The sequence below is a fragment of the Electrophorus electricus genome, chromosome 12 (assembly GCF_013358815.1).
Source record: "Electrophorus electricus isolate fEleEle1 chromosome 12, fEleEle1.pri, whole genome shotgun sequence".
Classification (NCBI taxonomy): Eukaryota; Metazoa; Chordata; class Actinopteri; order Gymnotiformes; family Gymnotidae; genus Electrophorus; species Electrophorus electricus.
Window position 1 is genome coordinate 3,222,213 of NC_049546.1, and position 12,811 is coordinate 3,235,023.

Consider the following 12,811-nt stretch of genomic DNA (forward strand, 5'->3'; position numbering starts at 1 on the left):
TTTAGCCTAGTGCTTCCCAGTCTTGCTCCTGCTCCTCTAACAGACACTTTTAGAACTCTCTTAGGAGCTTATTATTTAGCCGATGAGTTGAGTGGTGTATGTTGGGAACAGGGAAAACACTGGAAAAGTGTAGTGTAGGGAAGGTCCTAGATCAAGCCTGAGAAACACAGTTCTACAGGGTTTAACAGTTCATCAGTCTTTACATATTAGTAAATATGTAACACTGTTTGTGTTTACTTTAGTGGTTAAACAGTTTAAATGACCAAAAATGAATCTTTTATGTGCACTGTACTGTAGTAGGTTGTGTAAGCTAGAGCCAAACTGCCCGGTGTGCTTGTGATGACTCAACTACGGGGGAAAGGCCCTGATCTTTCTATTCAGGGTCAGCCTTGTGTTTTCCTTTCCCCCGTGGTGTCGTGTGCAACATGAATGCCAAACAATTGTGCTTTTGTTTTTTTTGTTTTTTTTTTTAAAAAAAGCATTACAATGACTGATACCGAGAGGAAGATTTAAAAGTTATAATTTAAGCTTTTAACAGTATTAAATGTTTTCAGTGCTGTTTTCAAGTACTGTACTATGTGTAATCCTAGAAGTTCCAGTGATGATTTATTCTCAGAGGTGCTTTGCAGTATACACACAAGAACTCCTTTTTCTTCATTTTCTTCCTCTCTTTCTCTTCATCCGTCATTTCTCCATTCCCTTGTGCATCATACATTAGTCTGTTCCAAGTTTCCAATACTCCAACCCCTGATTGGCTGAATCGTGACAGCATGGAGGTGATTGGCCTGCCAGAGTCAGGTGATCAGGGTGTTGCATTTTGCTTTGCATTTGCTAGCACTGGCACTTATGACCACATATTAACCACGTCTTCTGAGAATGCAGCATGGGTCTCATGTATGAACGCGTATGAAAAACTATTTTGTTACATCATGGTGCTTGACATTTGCCCCCAACATTACCCAAAGCTAACTCATGAATAATTGCAGCACTAGTGCCCACCCAATGCCACCTCCCCCCTGCTACATCCCCCACCATCCATGCCTGCATGTGGAAACACCGAATACATTTGTGGCCTTCTCTTTAGTTTTGCAATTCACAGCATAATCTTCCTCCTCTCCCTGTTCCTCTGTGTCTGTGTCCTTATGTCACCGTCTCTTCCAGAGGCTGCTTTGTTATCCCAATCCAACTCCAGACCTCGGGCTTGTTCTGAGCTCACCCTTTAACGGATGGTGCTAGTTTTGCACACATACACACAAATCCTTCAAGGATAAATTTGCTTTGTAAATTTTAGCACTATTTATAGTTCCCCTACATACCTGTACATTTCACAGTGAAAGAAAAATGTTTTTTTTCTTAATTTATAACATTTAAAGCCTGTAACTGTTAAATAAATTGATTTTTAATTCAATTTCTGTTTCTGCCTTTTGCTTACCAATCAAATAAGATGTGTATAGATACAGAACAAAGCACATATTAGAACAAATTCATTTTGTTCATTAAAGCATTTGGGTTATCCACTTGCAAATGATGTTCACCATTCTAACAATTTAGCCGCTTAGATGGACAACCCGACAGGCAATCAAGCCCCCTGCACTGTACTCACCCACAGAACACACGCTGACCTTAAAGTGAATAACCCACCGTTGTTTACGCCCACTCCACGTATGCACACATGCACAGACGTTTCCATGTCTTTTTAAGGTGTTAACTGCACTTTCGTCATCATGGCTTTGATGTGTTCAGTCTCCACTTATAATTTTAGGGGCAAATGGCTCTGTTTAATGAACCAGAACCCTGTATCCCACAAAATACCCCTTTTCCTGTCTATATCACAAAAGCAGTGCATACAATAGACCCATTGCAAATGCAGTTCATACGCTGGCATTCAAACAGGTTTTTCATCTGGGTCTTTTCTGTCCTCTGCTCTTTCTTCGATCTGCGATGTTGGGATGTTAATGAGGTAGAAGGCTCCAGTCAAAGTGAATGTGTCATTTTAGCATGTTTTTGCAGTGTTTTGATTCAGTAGCTATGTTAATAGCAATCTTCTCATGGGTATAAAAACCCATTAAAATGATTCTCACAGTCTGTGATGGGTACTTTACCCATTACCTCATGGATAAAGTAAGCACACTTCTTATGGCTTCAGTGTTACTCTGTCAAACCCACAACGTGTAAACTGCTTGGGAAAGGCAAAAAAAGACAAAAAATACTAACGTACACAGCATTAGTCTATATAGATTAATCCAATACAGTAATAGATGGAATTTGTTTTAAACTTGTTCATATACTTAATTAATATTAGCCACTTAAGTCTTAGTGCAAGTAAGTAAATTCTTATTAAGATGATTATAAAAACCAAAACTGTAATCGATTAAATAGAAAGTAATTCAGTTACAGTAACCTGCACTGTATCCCATTACCTCCAACTCTGGTTACCAATAATTATGACTGGACTTATTTATATAGTAGTATAATGATCTAGAAGCTGACAGGATAGAACATTAATCCAGTAATCAATAATTATCAATTACATTGTTCATATTTGTGCATATTTATTTTAAGTAATTCTAAATTGTAGTGTTTTTAATCAGCTCTGAACATTGCATCAGAAGTTGTATATGTAGTAATTTAGTGGACTTTGGTATTGCAGTTAATGTTGTTTGATATGGTACTTATGCTCATTTGTCAGCATTGATTCCTGTATTTAGCAGTACTAGCTCAGAGGTATCTCTGACTCTGATCTACTGAACTGACTCGGATACATTCTATGAGTAGATGACAAAGAATTTTTGTAATTCGCAGTGGATAAGAGCACCTGCTAAATGCTTAAAATGTGAATGTATTTGCCCTTGTGTTAGTTGGATGTGTGGTTGGCTGAAGGTGGAAAGAGACATTTCTTATTGTTCTTCACAACTTCATTCAGTTAGCAGGAAGCCTTTCACTCTGATCTTCAGGTCACACGGGCAGTGTTCTGGAGAGGAACTGCTCATGGGTTCTTGCAGGAATTGTCCACTTCTGCGGAATGAATGTTTTGGGCCCATTGTTTTACTTCCAGTCCAGATTGGTATTCACACACAACAGAATAAATGTGTACTAAAGCCATTTTCTACCTTCAGTCCCATTTTTACAGATACGTTACGTTCTATAAGTAGACAGTTTGCCTTTGTGCTCCTTTTTATGTTCATTTGTCCAGTGCCTTTCAGATCCTGAAATGGGGCACTGTGTTTAAAAAGGGCTGTGAATCCAATGCATTTCACCAGATTTAGAAACAAACACCATCAGTTTACAGCTGACATTCTGCACTCTGACCTCCAAGACAACGGTCATTTTCAGGTCCTGTGTACTGGAATACCAAAACAACAGAAATAGTCACTGTCCAAATACTTATGGACTACTGTACCTAAACAATTGTTTAAGAAAGCCATTACCTCCCATTGGTGAATATCTTTAAACCTAAACGATCTCTGGCAGGAGTACACAAGATGAGTTACACTGTATGTGCTATGGAAATGCCAACTATTATGTGAACCTTAAGGAGAAGATTCTCTTATAGTGATACTGGTACAGGCACGGCTGTGTCATCTGCAACAGTTGGCTGACTCTACAGGTTCTCTGTTGTAGTGTTTTTGTATATCTTTGTGTGTGTGTAGACACATTAGGACTCAATTCAGTGACTGAGCCACAGCCCAGCCTGGACCAGAACCATATGCTGGATCCCAGCACGGACCCCAGCAAGGTTGTGGAGAGTCCGACTGAACAGGAGCTTTCTGAAGGTCCAGCACCCACTGACACCAGGTTTGTCGCCGCTCCTCCTCCCCAGTTTATTTGGCTTGCATCCCAAATGAATTCCCCTTCTACGTGCACTATATAGGGCAGGGCCTTGACGCTTTTACGTTCCTGTTTATTTCACTTTTATCTCAAGCAGTGAGTCATTTTGGATCCCAGCGGAAGAATAATGTCCCTCCACACCACATATGCAGGGTTGTAAAAAATATACCGCAGCCGTCAATGACACAGAGCAAAATGTTTCCTTTACTGCAACCCGAAAGACTGAAATGGGCTGCTGTGTGCTCACTGACCCCACTTCTGTCTACCCTGTTTAGGACCCTATAGAGCAGACTATAGACAGTCCACTCTGGCCCTCAAATCCCACCCTGGATTTCGTAGACTCTGGTAGTTAATGCAGATCTTTTCAACCTACAATCCTGGAGGTCTGGAATCCGAATGATTTTCCAACTTCTGTTTTCTTAGTAGTCAGGAGAGGTGACAGAATGGACCATAGGTTCCACTAACTGCTTTGGAAATTATTACATCATCTGAGACTGGCTTTAGATTCAAGGGTAAGAGTAGCACACCACCGTGACAGAGAGGACATGATGCCACATTCCACTTCCTTCGCAAGCTCACCGTGTGCATGGGAGCTGAAGCTCATGAGACTCCTGTTTATCGATGTGTTACTGAAAGCTTTGTGCTGCTGCCCAGCAGGCCGGTGGATTCGTCTCTACAAGAAGCCTCCACGGCGTCTGAGCCACTCAAACCCAACTCTTTACAGCCGAACAAAGGTGAGCATGCATGTTCTCATGCACGTGCGCACGCACGCACAGAGGGTTCTACCTGCATGAATACTCATGCACACACACATGCACCAATATGCACCGTTATCAAGTTAACCACTACTCCTTCCCTGTTCCTAAAATCTTATTTCTCTCTCTCTCTCTCATTTGCTTTACTGGCATGAATGTTGTAAGTTATTGTCAAATCAAATTAACATAACTATGAAACAGGAAAAAATAGAAAAATCATTAAAGAAAGTGCAATACCCTCAACAACACTGACAGCTGAAGAGGGTGAGTTACTGGTTGTCTCTTAGGCTATGACAAGACTCTATGAATTATGCTGCTGTATGATCTGTTGCGATGGCCAGGTTCGCTGGCCAGGCTGTGCTCTTTGAGTCTGGACATGGTCGACACTTTCCTTAGTTTTTGTCTTTTGATTGTTGTCAGATAAGTTGCAAATGTGTAGTCTCAGGCCAAATAGCACATCTCTCGCTCTCTCCCTTCCTCCCTCTCTTTCTCCATCCCTCCCCCCTTATTGCATTACTTTTATCAGTGGATCTGGGAGTGTTAGGCTGAAGCCAGTGCTTTATTATGTCGGCATTTGTCTTGGCTGATGGATGCTGGCCTGAACGTTTTGTTCACAGTCACACATGCAGTTGGACAGCAGCTGGGGAGCTTATGTGCCTGTAGCTGCTTTGTCTCTCTCCAGAACACAGAGAATTTCAACATACAGATAAATGTTTACAAACCCTTCCATCAACATGGCCCATGTTGGTATGCTTAGGGGGTTCTTTAAGGTTTTCTCCTGTTTCTGTTCTTTGAAAATCTTTCTTTCCTTTTCTCTCAGAACATAATGTGGGCAGTGTTCTAAGATGAGGATGCTAATGTGCTGTGTGTCATTTCTGCAGTGGCACACTCCAATGCCAAAGGAGGATTTTCCAACAGAACCATTAGCTGGAAGAGGAAAATCAAAACTAGTATGAATCTTTCTCTTATTCTCTCTCTCTCTCTCTCTCTCTCTCTCTCTCTCTCTCTCTCGTCACACCACTCGCTTTCTTGTCCATGCCTGCAGTGGTATTATATGACTCATGTTCATTCACATTTACATTAATCCTGAATTAAAGTCCCTCCATTGCATCGCATCCTGTCTGTTTATAGAAATTAATACAGACTGAAGTCACACCTGACCATAAGCACAGAATTATTTGTCCCTTAAAAACACTGGCATTAAATAGTACCCAAGCATGGACGTCTTTTGTGAGGTAAACTCTTAAAAGTTTGGCATCTGTTATTTAGAGTAGACTGCAAACACTTTCTCTGTTCACTAGAGGGAGTCATTGTTATGTCCTTTAAGAAAGTTTAAAAATAAACAATTAAATAAAACCAGCCTGTTTCATACTTTTTAACTTATGATCTTAATCACCCTTTTAAATAGTAGTTCATTTGTTATTTTTACAAAACCTGTTCTAAAAATGATATTTAGGATTTTTATGATACCTTGCTATTCAAATGTATTTCTATTTTGCATACATCTGAGACATGAATGCTTGCATGACCTCATGCACTAACCACCTGGTATATACCAAGAGAAAGTGAATATATATAATTCAAGTGAATCTCAGTAACTGTATTTTATCTTGTCTGTGGTATTATAATTGTATCATGCAACAAATCCATCTCTGAATGTTGTTCCCATGTCCCAGCATTGCCCCTGATCTTGGTAAAGACATTCGACCACAACCAATTAACAGAAGATAACAGCGTTCTCATAGAAGAAGATTCAGACTTTGAGGAGATACATGCACCCGTATGTTCGTTCATTCATTCATTCAGTCATTGTCATTCATTCATTCATTCAGTCAGTCATTCATTCATTTTGTGAATTAGTATTTTTTGTCGTCTGTTGATTTCATGATTCTACAGGAGACTATAGCAAAACCAGAGAAGCTGTCTGCAGCCTCTCAGCACCCCCTTCAGGAGGAACAGGACCAGCCAACTCTTGCCACATTTGCCCGCTACCGCCCTCATGGAATTCTTGCCACTCTGACACCCAGCTACCTCTGCCCAGAGAAGCCCTGCAACTACACAACCCCCTCGCTAGAGAAACTTCCCAACTACACGATGCCCTTGCTAGAGAAACCTCCAAACTACATGACCACCTCACTAGAGAAACCTCCAAACTACGCGGCACCCTCCCTAGAGAAACCTCCCAACTACATGACCCCCTCCCTAGAGAGACCTCCCAATTGCACAACCCCCTCCTTTGAAAAACCTCCAAAAAACACGACCCCCTCTCTAGAGAATCCTCCCAACTACATCGCCTCCTCCCTAGAGAAAGCTCCAAACTACACGATCCCCTCACTAGAGAAACCTCCAAACTACATGACCCCCTCCATAGAGAAACCCCCCAGTGACATGTCCCTCTTCCTAGAGAAGCAGACCTCTCTCACCCCCAAGAAGAAGCTGATGCTCTCCTCATCAGAGAAGGACCGGCTGCTGAACTGGGACATAGCCACTCCGGGAAGGTTCTCATCAGCACCTGTGGTCACAGATGAAGCAGAAGGTGACATCCAGAGGCGCAGAAGACCTGAGAACACAACGCAGCCTCAGAACGATGCAGTGGCCTTTGCGGAGCCCAGCTCTGTACCGCCTGAGCCCAGCCGAAACTCTCTGCTCTCAGGCTTCCAGTTATGGGCAAGCACCCTGCGGAGATCTTTGTCCGGTGCAGAAAACAACTCTCGATCGGTCAAGAGGATCCGCCCCCACCGAGCCAGGCCATGGTCTGAGGGCTCCCTGTTTGGATCCACCTCCCAGACCCGGGAGGAGGCCGAGGGAGGGAGCTCTAGAGCTGCTACCGAAGGAAACCCGCTGAGTGTGAAGAAAAGGAGCGAAATCACCACCATGCTGGAGCAGGTGACGCTCAGCGCCAAGCCGCCAGGGAATTCCAAGGATGACATGGCTTCCCTGCCGCGTCGGAAGCTCAACTTCTTCTCTTCTCTCCGTCTGAAGCGGAATGAGGTGCGAGATAGAAGTGAGACAGATGACCAGACGAAGGACATCTTGGCTATCCTCTCCAAATTCAGGAGCAAAGGTGAGAACAGGGGAAAAATAAGTCCTATCATAAACATAAACAGCTACAGCTTTGTCTGTTGTGAACACATCCGTGAGTCCTGGATGATATGATGTCCTTGTTGCTGGATATTAGTGCTGCAATGTAACTGATGCCACTGCAGTAATCCAGTCATGGAGGGGTTTCATGCACTGTGCAATATAAGCAGCTGGGTGTTTACCCTCAGAAGCTCAATAAATCCATGCAACCATCTGACCGATATTAGAATCCACCACACACAGATTAACTGTGATGGGTTTAAAAGTAATTCTTGGTTTCCTTTGTATAAATATGTTTTCAGTCTTGTGTGTAATGTTGCTTAGCAGACTGTAAGCTCGGTTCTTTGCCAGCATGCACCCAGATGTGTATGAGGCCAATCATTTTAATCTTGCCACATAATCAACCAGCAAATCTATTCAGTGCAAAACCATTCAGGCTTTCTTGTACTGCTAACTGCTGCCAGCAGTATAGTTTATATGCTCTTACGTTTGATTACATTAATTAAACTGGAATAAGAATCAAGATATATTTCATAGAACAATATACATATTTCAGTATATATGTATTTCAGTAAAGTGCTTAGTCAAATATCAAGTTTTATCTATTTAATTATTCTGTCCATCAGCATTATTATATCGCTGGTGTTCATTAAAAGCTTCTGGGTTTCCAAGGGCCAGTTTTACAGGGGCACACCCACAGCAAGGCTTTCTGTGCCACCTGGCTCGTTCCTCGATATTAAAATAGGTCATCGGTGCGTTGTGTGTTGTGTTCATAGACTCCACACAGTTGCAGCAGAAAGAGGAGGAGGAGAACTACTCCACTGATGAAGAAGACTTGGAGTTGGACAGGCACAGGGTAAAGACCAGCTTTATGAGGAACCAAAGGGGAACCGAGCTTCCCTTACCGTCCTCCACATTAACACTTATCTCATGGGTAGCATCTCGTATCAGAAACTGTGGAATGCTCTCACATTTTACATGGTGACTATACACCTTGGTGACTGGCCTTGCCCCTTGGTGTGAGAGTGGTGGACCTTTGTCAACCCATTATGGAATGAATATACAAGCACTGTATTTACAGGATGTCACATACTGACTCTGAAAGCAGTTGAAGGTGCATGTTCGGTGAACACCCATGAAATTTCACTGCGAGTTATACTGTGTATGACTATGTATGTGACAAATAAACCAAACCTGAACTTGAAATGTACAGCTCTTAGAGTTTGTGCAGCAGAACTAAAGCAGCACAGTTATGAGGGACTGGAGCGCACATCACCACTACACCTCCCCCCACCCAACCATAAAAGAATTACTACCAAAACGAGACTGTTTACAAGGGGATCACTTTGGTTTGGAAGCTGCATTATTGGTGTTTACACTTGAATGCGTTATATATTAACACCTGAATTTGTATCTATCATGTAATAACGCGTGTACATTGATATTTAAGCCATAATATGGAGCAACGCCCCTAACAGTAATTGATCTAATTTGTGACTGTCCACCAATCCAAATCAAATTCCAATAATGAGATAATAACGGGTGTTCTTGATTCACGGTATGGCAGAAACTTTATGCCCTGTCGAGAGCACTTTCGAGTAGGATTCTGCTAAATATTTGTATTTTGTGCCATTTCCTCTCCGTGTGCTTGTGTGCCTGTCGCGGCCTACTGTGACAGTCAGATGCGGGTGGCTCCAAGAGCCGGAGCAGGAAGCAGGAGGAGCTGCTCGTCCTGCAGACCAAGCGAGACCAGCTCAAGCGCCTCCACAGGGCTCAGGTACAGACAACCACCCACACCCACGGCTTGGGTACGCCACGTGTTGCGGGGGGTGACGGTGTGTGTGTGCTGGTGTGCGTAGGTCATCCAGAGGCAGCTGGAGGAGGTGGAGGAGAAGCAGAGGGCACTGGAGGAAGAGGGCGTAGCCCTGGAGAAGCTCCTGAGAGGAGAGAACAGTAAGAAACAGCTCCGTCTCTACCTCAGTAGTCCCTCTTGCTCGTTCGTGGGCGGGAGGTTTGTTTGAAGTGACTAACGCTTTAGGTAATTTTGGGGCTGATGACTTATTGGTACCAGTGGTTGATCCAGTCTTGTTTTGGGTGCCAATGCATCCTTGATGGAGTTAAAGCATTAGTGCAGTTGAATCATTGGTGTTTGTAAATGACTGGTTAAAAATAGTGATCAAATATAAAACTAAGATTAAAATACAGAAAACAAACTGCTGAAGTTACAGGTTAATTAAAATCAAATGTGAACAGACAGATTTTAACCCTCCTCTTAAAAGTGCATCTTCTAGAGACCTCAGATCACTGCGGAGGGAAGTCCAAGGTTTAGGGCTCAGAAAAGAGTCCTAACGGGGCTCTTTTAACGGGGTAGCGAGTATGAGCAGCATATCTGTCAAATATATCTCAGAGCTCTTTTGGGAGCGTTCTTAATTATTAGTTCACTGGGCTATAATGGGGGTGACACCATGGAGGCATTTAAAAGTCATTAAGAGTATCCTGAAATCAATTGTGTAAGACCCAGGTAGCCAGTGCCGCTGTCTGAGAACAGATGAAACATGCTCCATTTTTTGCTTATGTCAGAATCTTGCACTCTCTACAAACTAGACATGATGCTTTGGACCTTGAGGAGTCTTTGACTAATCCAGTCAAAACATTTTTCACCATCAGCTGTTAGTCAGGTACAATGTGTATATTCCTCAGGTGATAAAATACAGTTTTGCAAAATTTACTTATGCATTTCCTAAAGCTAAGTTGCTGCCGAAAGTAACACCCAGGTTGTTTTGTTAGTTCTCACATACTCTAGGTGCACCAGGGCAACTTTTCTCAGTTGGTCATTCCCATTAACAAGGAATTTAGGTGCACATCCCACCTTTAGGAGCTCATAGACCTTCGAGGGTTGGTAGCTGGAGACATCTACAACTGCGTCCTGGTGAAAGGAAATGTACTTATTAATTATCCGGGATAACAGAAGCATGTCTGTATTAAATAAGGCTAGTTTCAGGAATCTTGAGGCACCCCACAAGACAAAGCAAGTTGCTTGCATGCACTGCTTCCAACATAATATTCACAGCTGCCCAGGTAAGATGTGTTTTATGATTAATTAACAAAAGTGCTGACATGCTGCTTCTCGCCTTCCTGTGGATCGGGAGGTCAATAAAGTGACAATCATTTCCAGTGTGGCCCTGCATGGATTTTTTTTATTTATCACATTTGGGGTGTGGGGAAGCCTATCAGTTGTAATAGAGACGTCTGGGTGTTTTCTTATGATGGTTAATGAGACTTGAAAGTTGGTATTTGTGCCTATTTTAACATGATTGTGAGTAGGCACTTAGTGGGCCTCCATTTTTGCTCCACTTGTTGAATTTTTCAGTGGGGCCTTCAGATGTCTAGACTGACTTTTTTTAGTGGGACTACAATAGTAATGCATTACGTACAATAGTAATGTATTCAAATACTGAAAGTTGCCACTGAATCTTCAGTGAAATGGTACTTTATCAGTATTGTAGGTGCTAGCAAAGCCATGCTGCTGTTGAGCTGTTGGTCCTGAAGAGTCTCTGAGTCTCAGCTAGCCATGTGTCCTTCTCTACAGCCTTTGGTTACCACAAGTATGGTGAATAAAGCGAGATCTTTCAGTGCAATTTGTTGAGGAAAAAAATGGTACATTTTTTTGTTTATTATTTTTAATTATTGTCTTAAACTATGTACAGGACATTCTGCTGAGATAGCAGTGGCGTTTTCTATGGCCTCATCTTTATGCAGTGATGAATAGAAATAAAATAAAATTTAAAAAAGCAAAGTATGCGTTCTTAATGCATCGTTACAAGCGAGAGTGTAATTTAAATAAAAGGGTAAACTCACCCACTCGAAAATGAGTGAATCTATTTCAAAATCATGTTCATTCAACTTTTGAATCGTGTGTAATTCAAAGGAGTCTTTTGCACATGGAGGAATGCAGTCTTGGTCACTTTTCTGTAGTGATGCTGAACACTTCAGTGGGAGGGCTGCATAGCCTTGGTGAGGCACAGCCATTCTAACTGAGCTGTGTGTTTTTGCCTTTCCACATTATAAAGCAAGAGAAAGCCACAAGGTTACTCTGTCAAATTGTTCAGACAGGCTTGTTGTGTATGAAGTGTTTTCTTTTTTTTTTTTGTGAACCTCTTCTCCTTTTGTGCCATCTTTGTGCAACATTAGCCTTCCCGGGCCCCTGCCTATGCTGCGGTGTGAGTTAGAGGTTTTTGTTTGTTTGGTTTTTTTTTTGTAAGAGGACAAAATTAGACATTCAAATAATAGCAATTTGCATTCAAACCAAATAGGCATTTAGAGTGTAAATTGTACTGAAATGACTGCAGAGGTAATGGCTCCTGTAAATAGACAGGAAAGAGGAAAAGTGGTCCAAAATGGTCTGAAAATGTGACGCTTCGTTATTTTAGCAAATGTTGATATACGTGGGGGTTATTAAACCCCACACTTCTTCCTGATGAAAAAAGGCTAACCATGCCTGTCTGTATAATGAGTTTATAATCACAGCCCTGAGAGCCACCATGTGTTACTGCCAGAACAGTACATTGAATTTTAACATCTTGCTGAGTGAGCAGGGGATCATTTTGGTCTCTTTGCTCACTAATGTCCTTCAGCTTTTTAGCTGTTGCATGTGCTGCGTGGATTCAGGTGAGCGGATTTTTGGGACTTGCAGTAAATAAATGAAGGCACTCGCTCGAAGTGGCGGACTGCAGAGGTCTCTAGCTCCACTCTTCACCTGCACTGCACAAAATCCATTTTCTTAAGTGCATCATGTGACTCTTCAACATCACTGGCCTTGTTTTATCAAAGAGCATCGCTCAGCTCCAGGGTGCAGCCTTGTGGTGCATTCCAGTGAAGACGACGCGGATGAGCGTCCACTCTGAAGATGGACTATGGCAGGCCTGCACCCACCGTCCTCCCTCTTTGCTTGTCTGTATAGATTATTGTACAGAGGGCTGAGGGCTTTCCAAGTTGAATAGGCGCTTTGTTAGTCGATGGTCACAGGCTTGGAGTGAATGGAAAGTGGGTGGGAGTAGGTGGGAGACGACGAGTATAACAGCTTGGTCTGCATTAAAAGGAGAGACACGTGTGCCGTTTGGCTGTTTGTGTGTGGGTGATCCTGATTG

At 42.5% G+C, this 12,811-nt stretch overlaps 1 protein-coding gene across 12 annotated transcripts in view; it reads left to right on the top strand.

Moving 5' to 3' along the window:
• The window catches only part of mical2b (microtubule associated monooxygenase, calponin and LIM domain containing 2b), a 56,354-nt gene that overhangs the window by 39,482 nt on the left and 4,061 nt on the right, over window positions 1-12,811 (top strand). For 7 of the 12 annotated variants that reach the window (XM_035532085.1, XM_035532087.1, XM_035532088.1 and 4 more), the window contains 8 exons: window positions 3,651-3,795; window positions 4,483-4,562; window positions 5,465-5,533; window positions 6,260-6,363; window positions 6,480-7,647; window positions 8,441-8,520; window positions 9,343-9,441; window positions 9,524-9,617. In XM_035532085.1, coding sequence (XP_035387978.1) covers window positions 3,651-3,795; window positions 4,483-4,562; window positions 5,465-5,533; window positions 6,260-6,363; window positions 6,480-7,647; window positions 8,441-8,520; window positions 9,343-9,441; window positions 9,524-9,617 — 1,839 coding nt within the window. Of the gene's footprint in view, window positions 1-718; window positions 1,380-3,650; window positions 3,796-4,482; window positions 4,563-5,464; window positions 5,534-6,259; window positions 6,364-6,479; window positions 7,648-8,440; window positions 8,521-9,342; window positions 9,442-9,523; window positions 9,618-12,811 lie in introns of those variants that run through there. The other 5 variants (XM_035532086.1, XM_035532097.1, XM_035532096.1 and 2 more) reach the window with 5 other exon arrangements.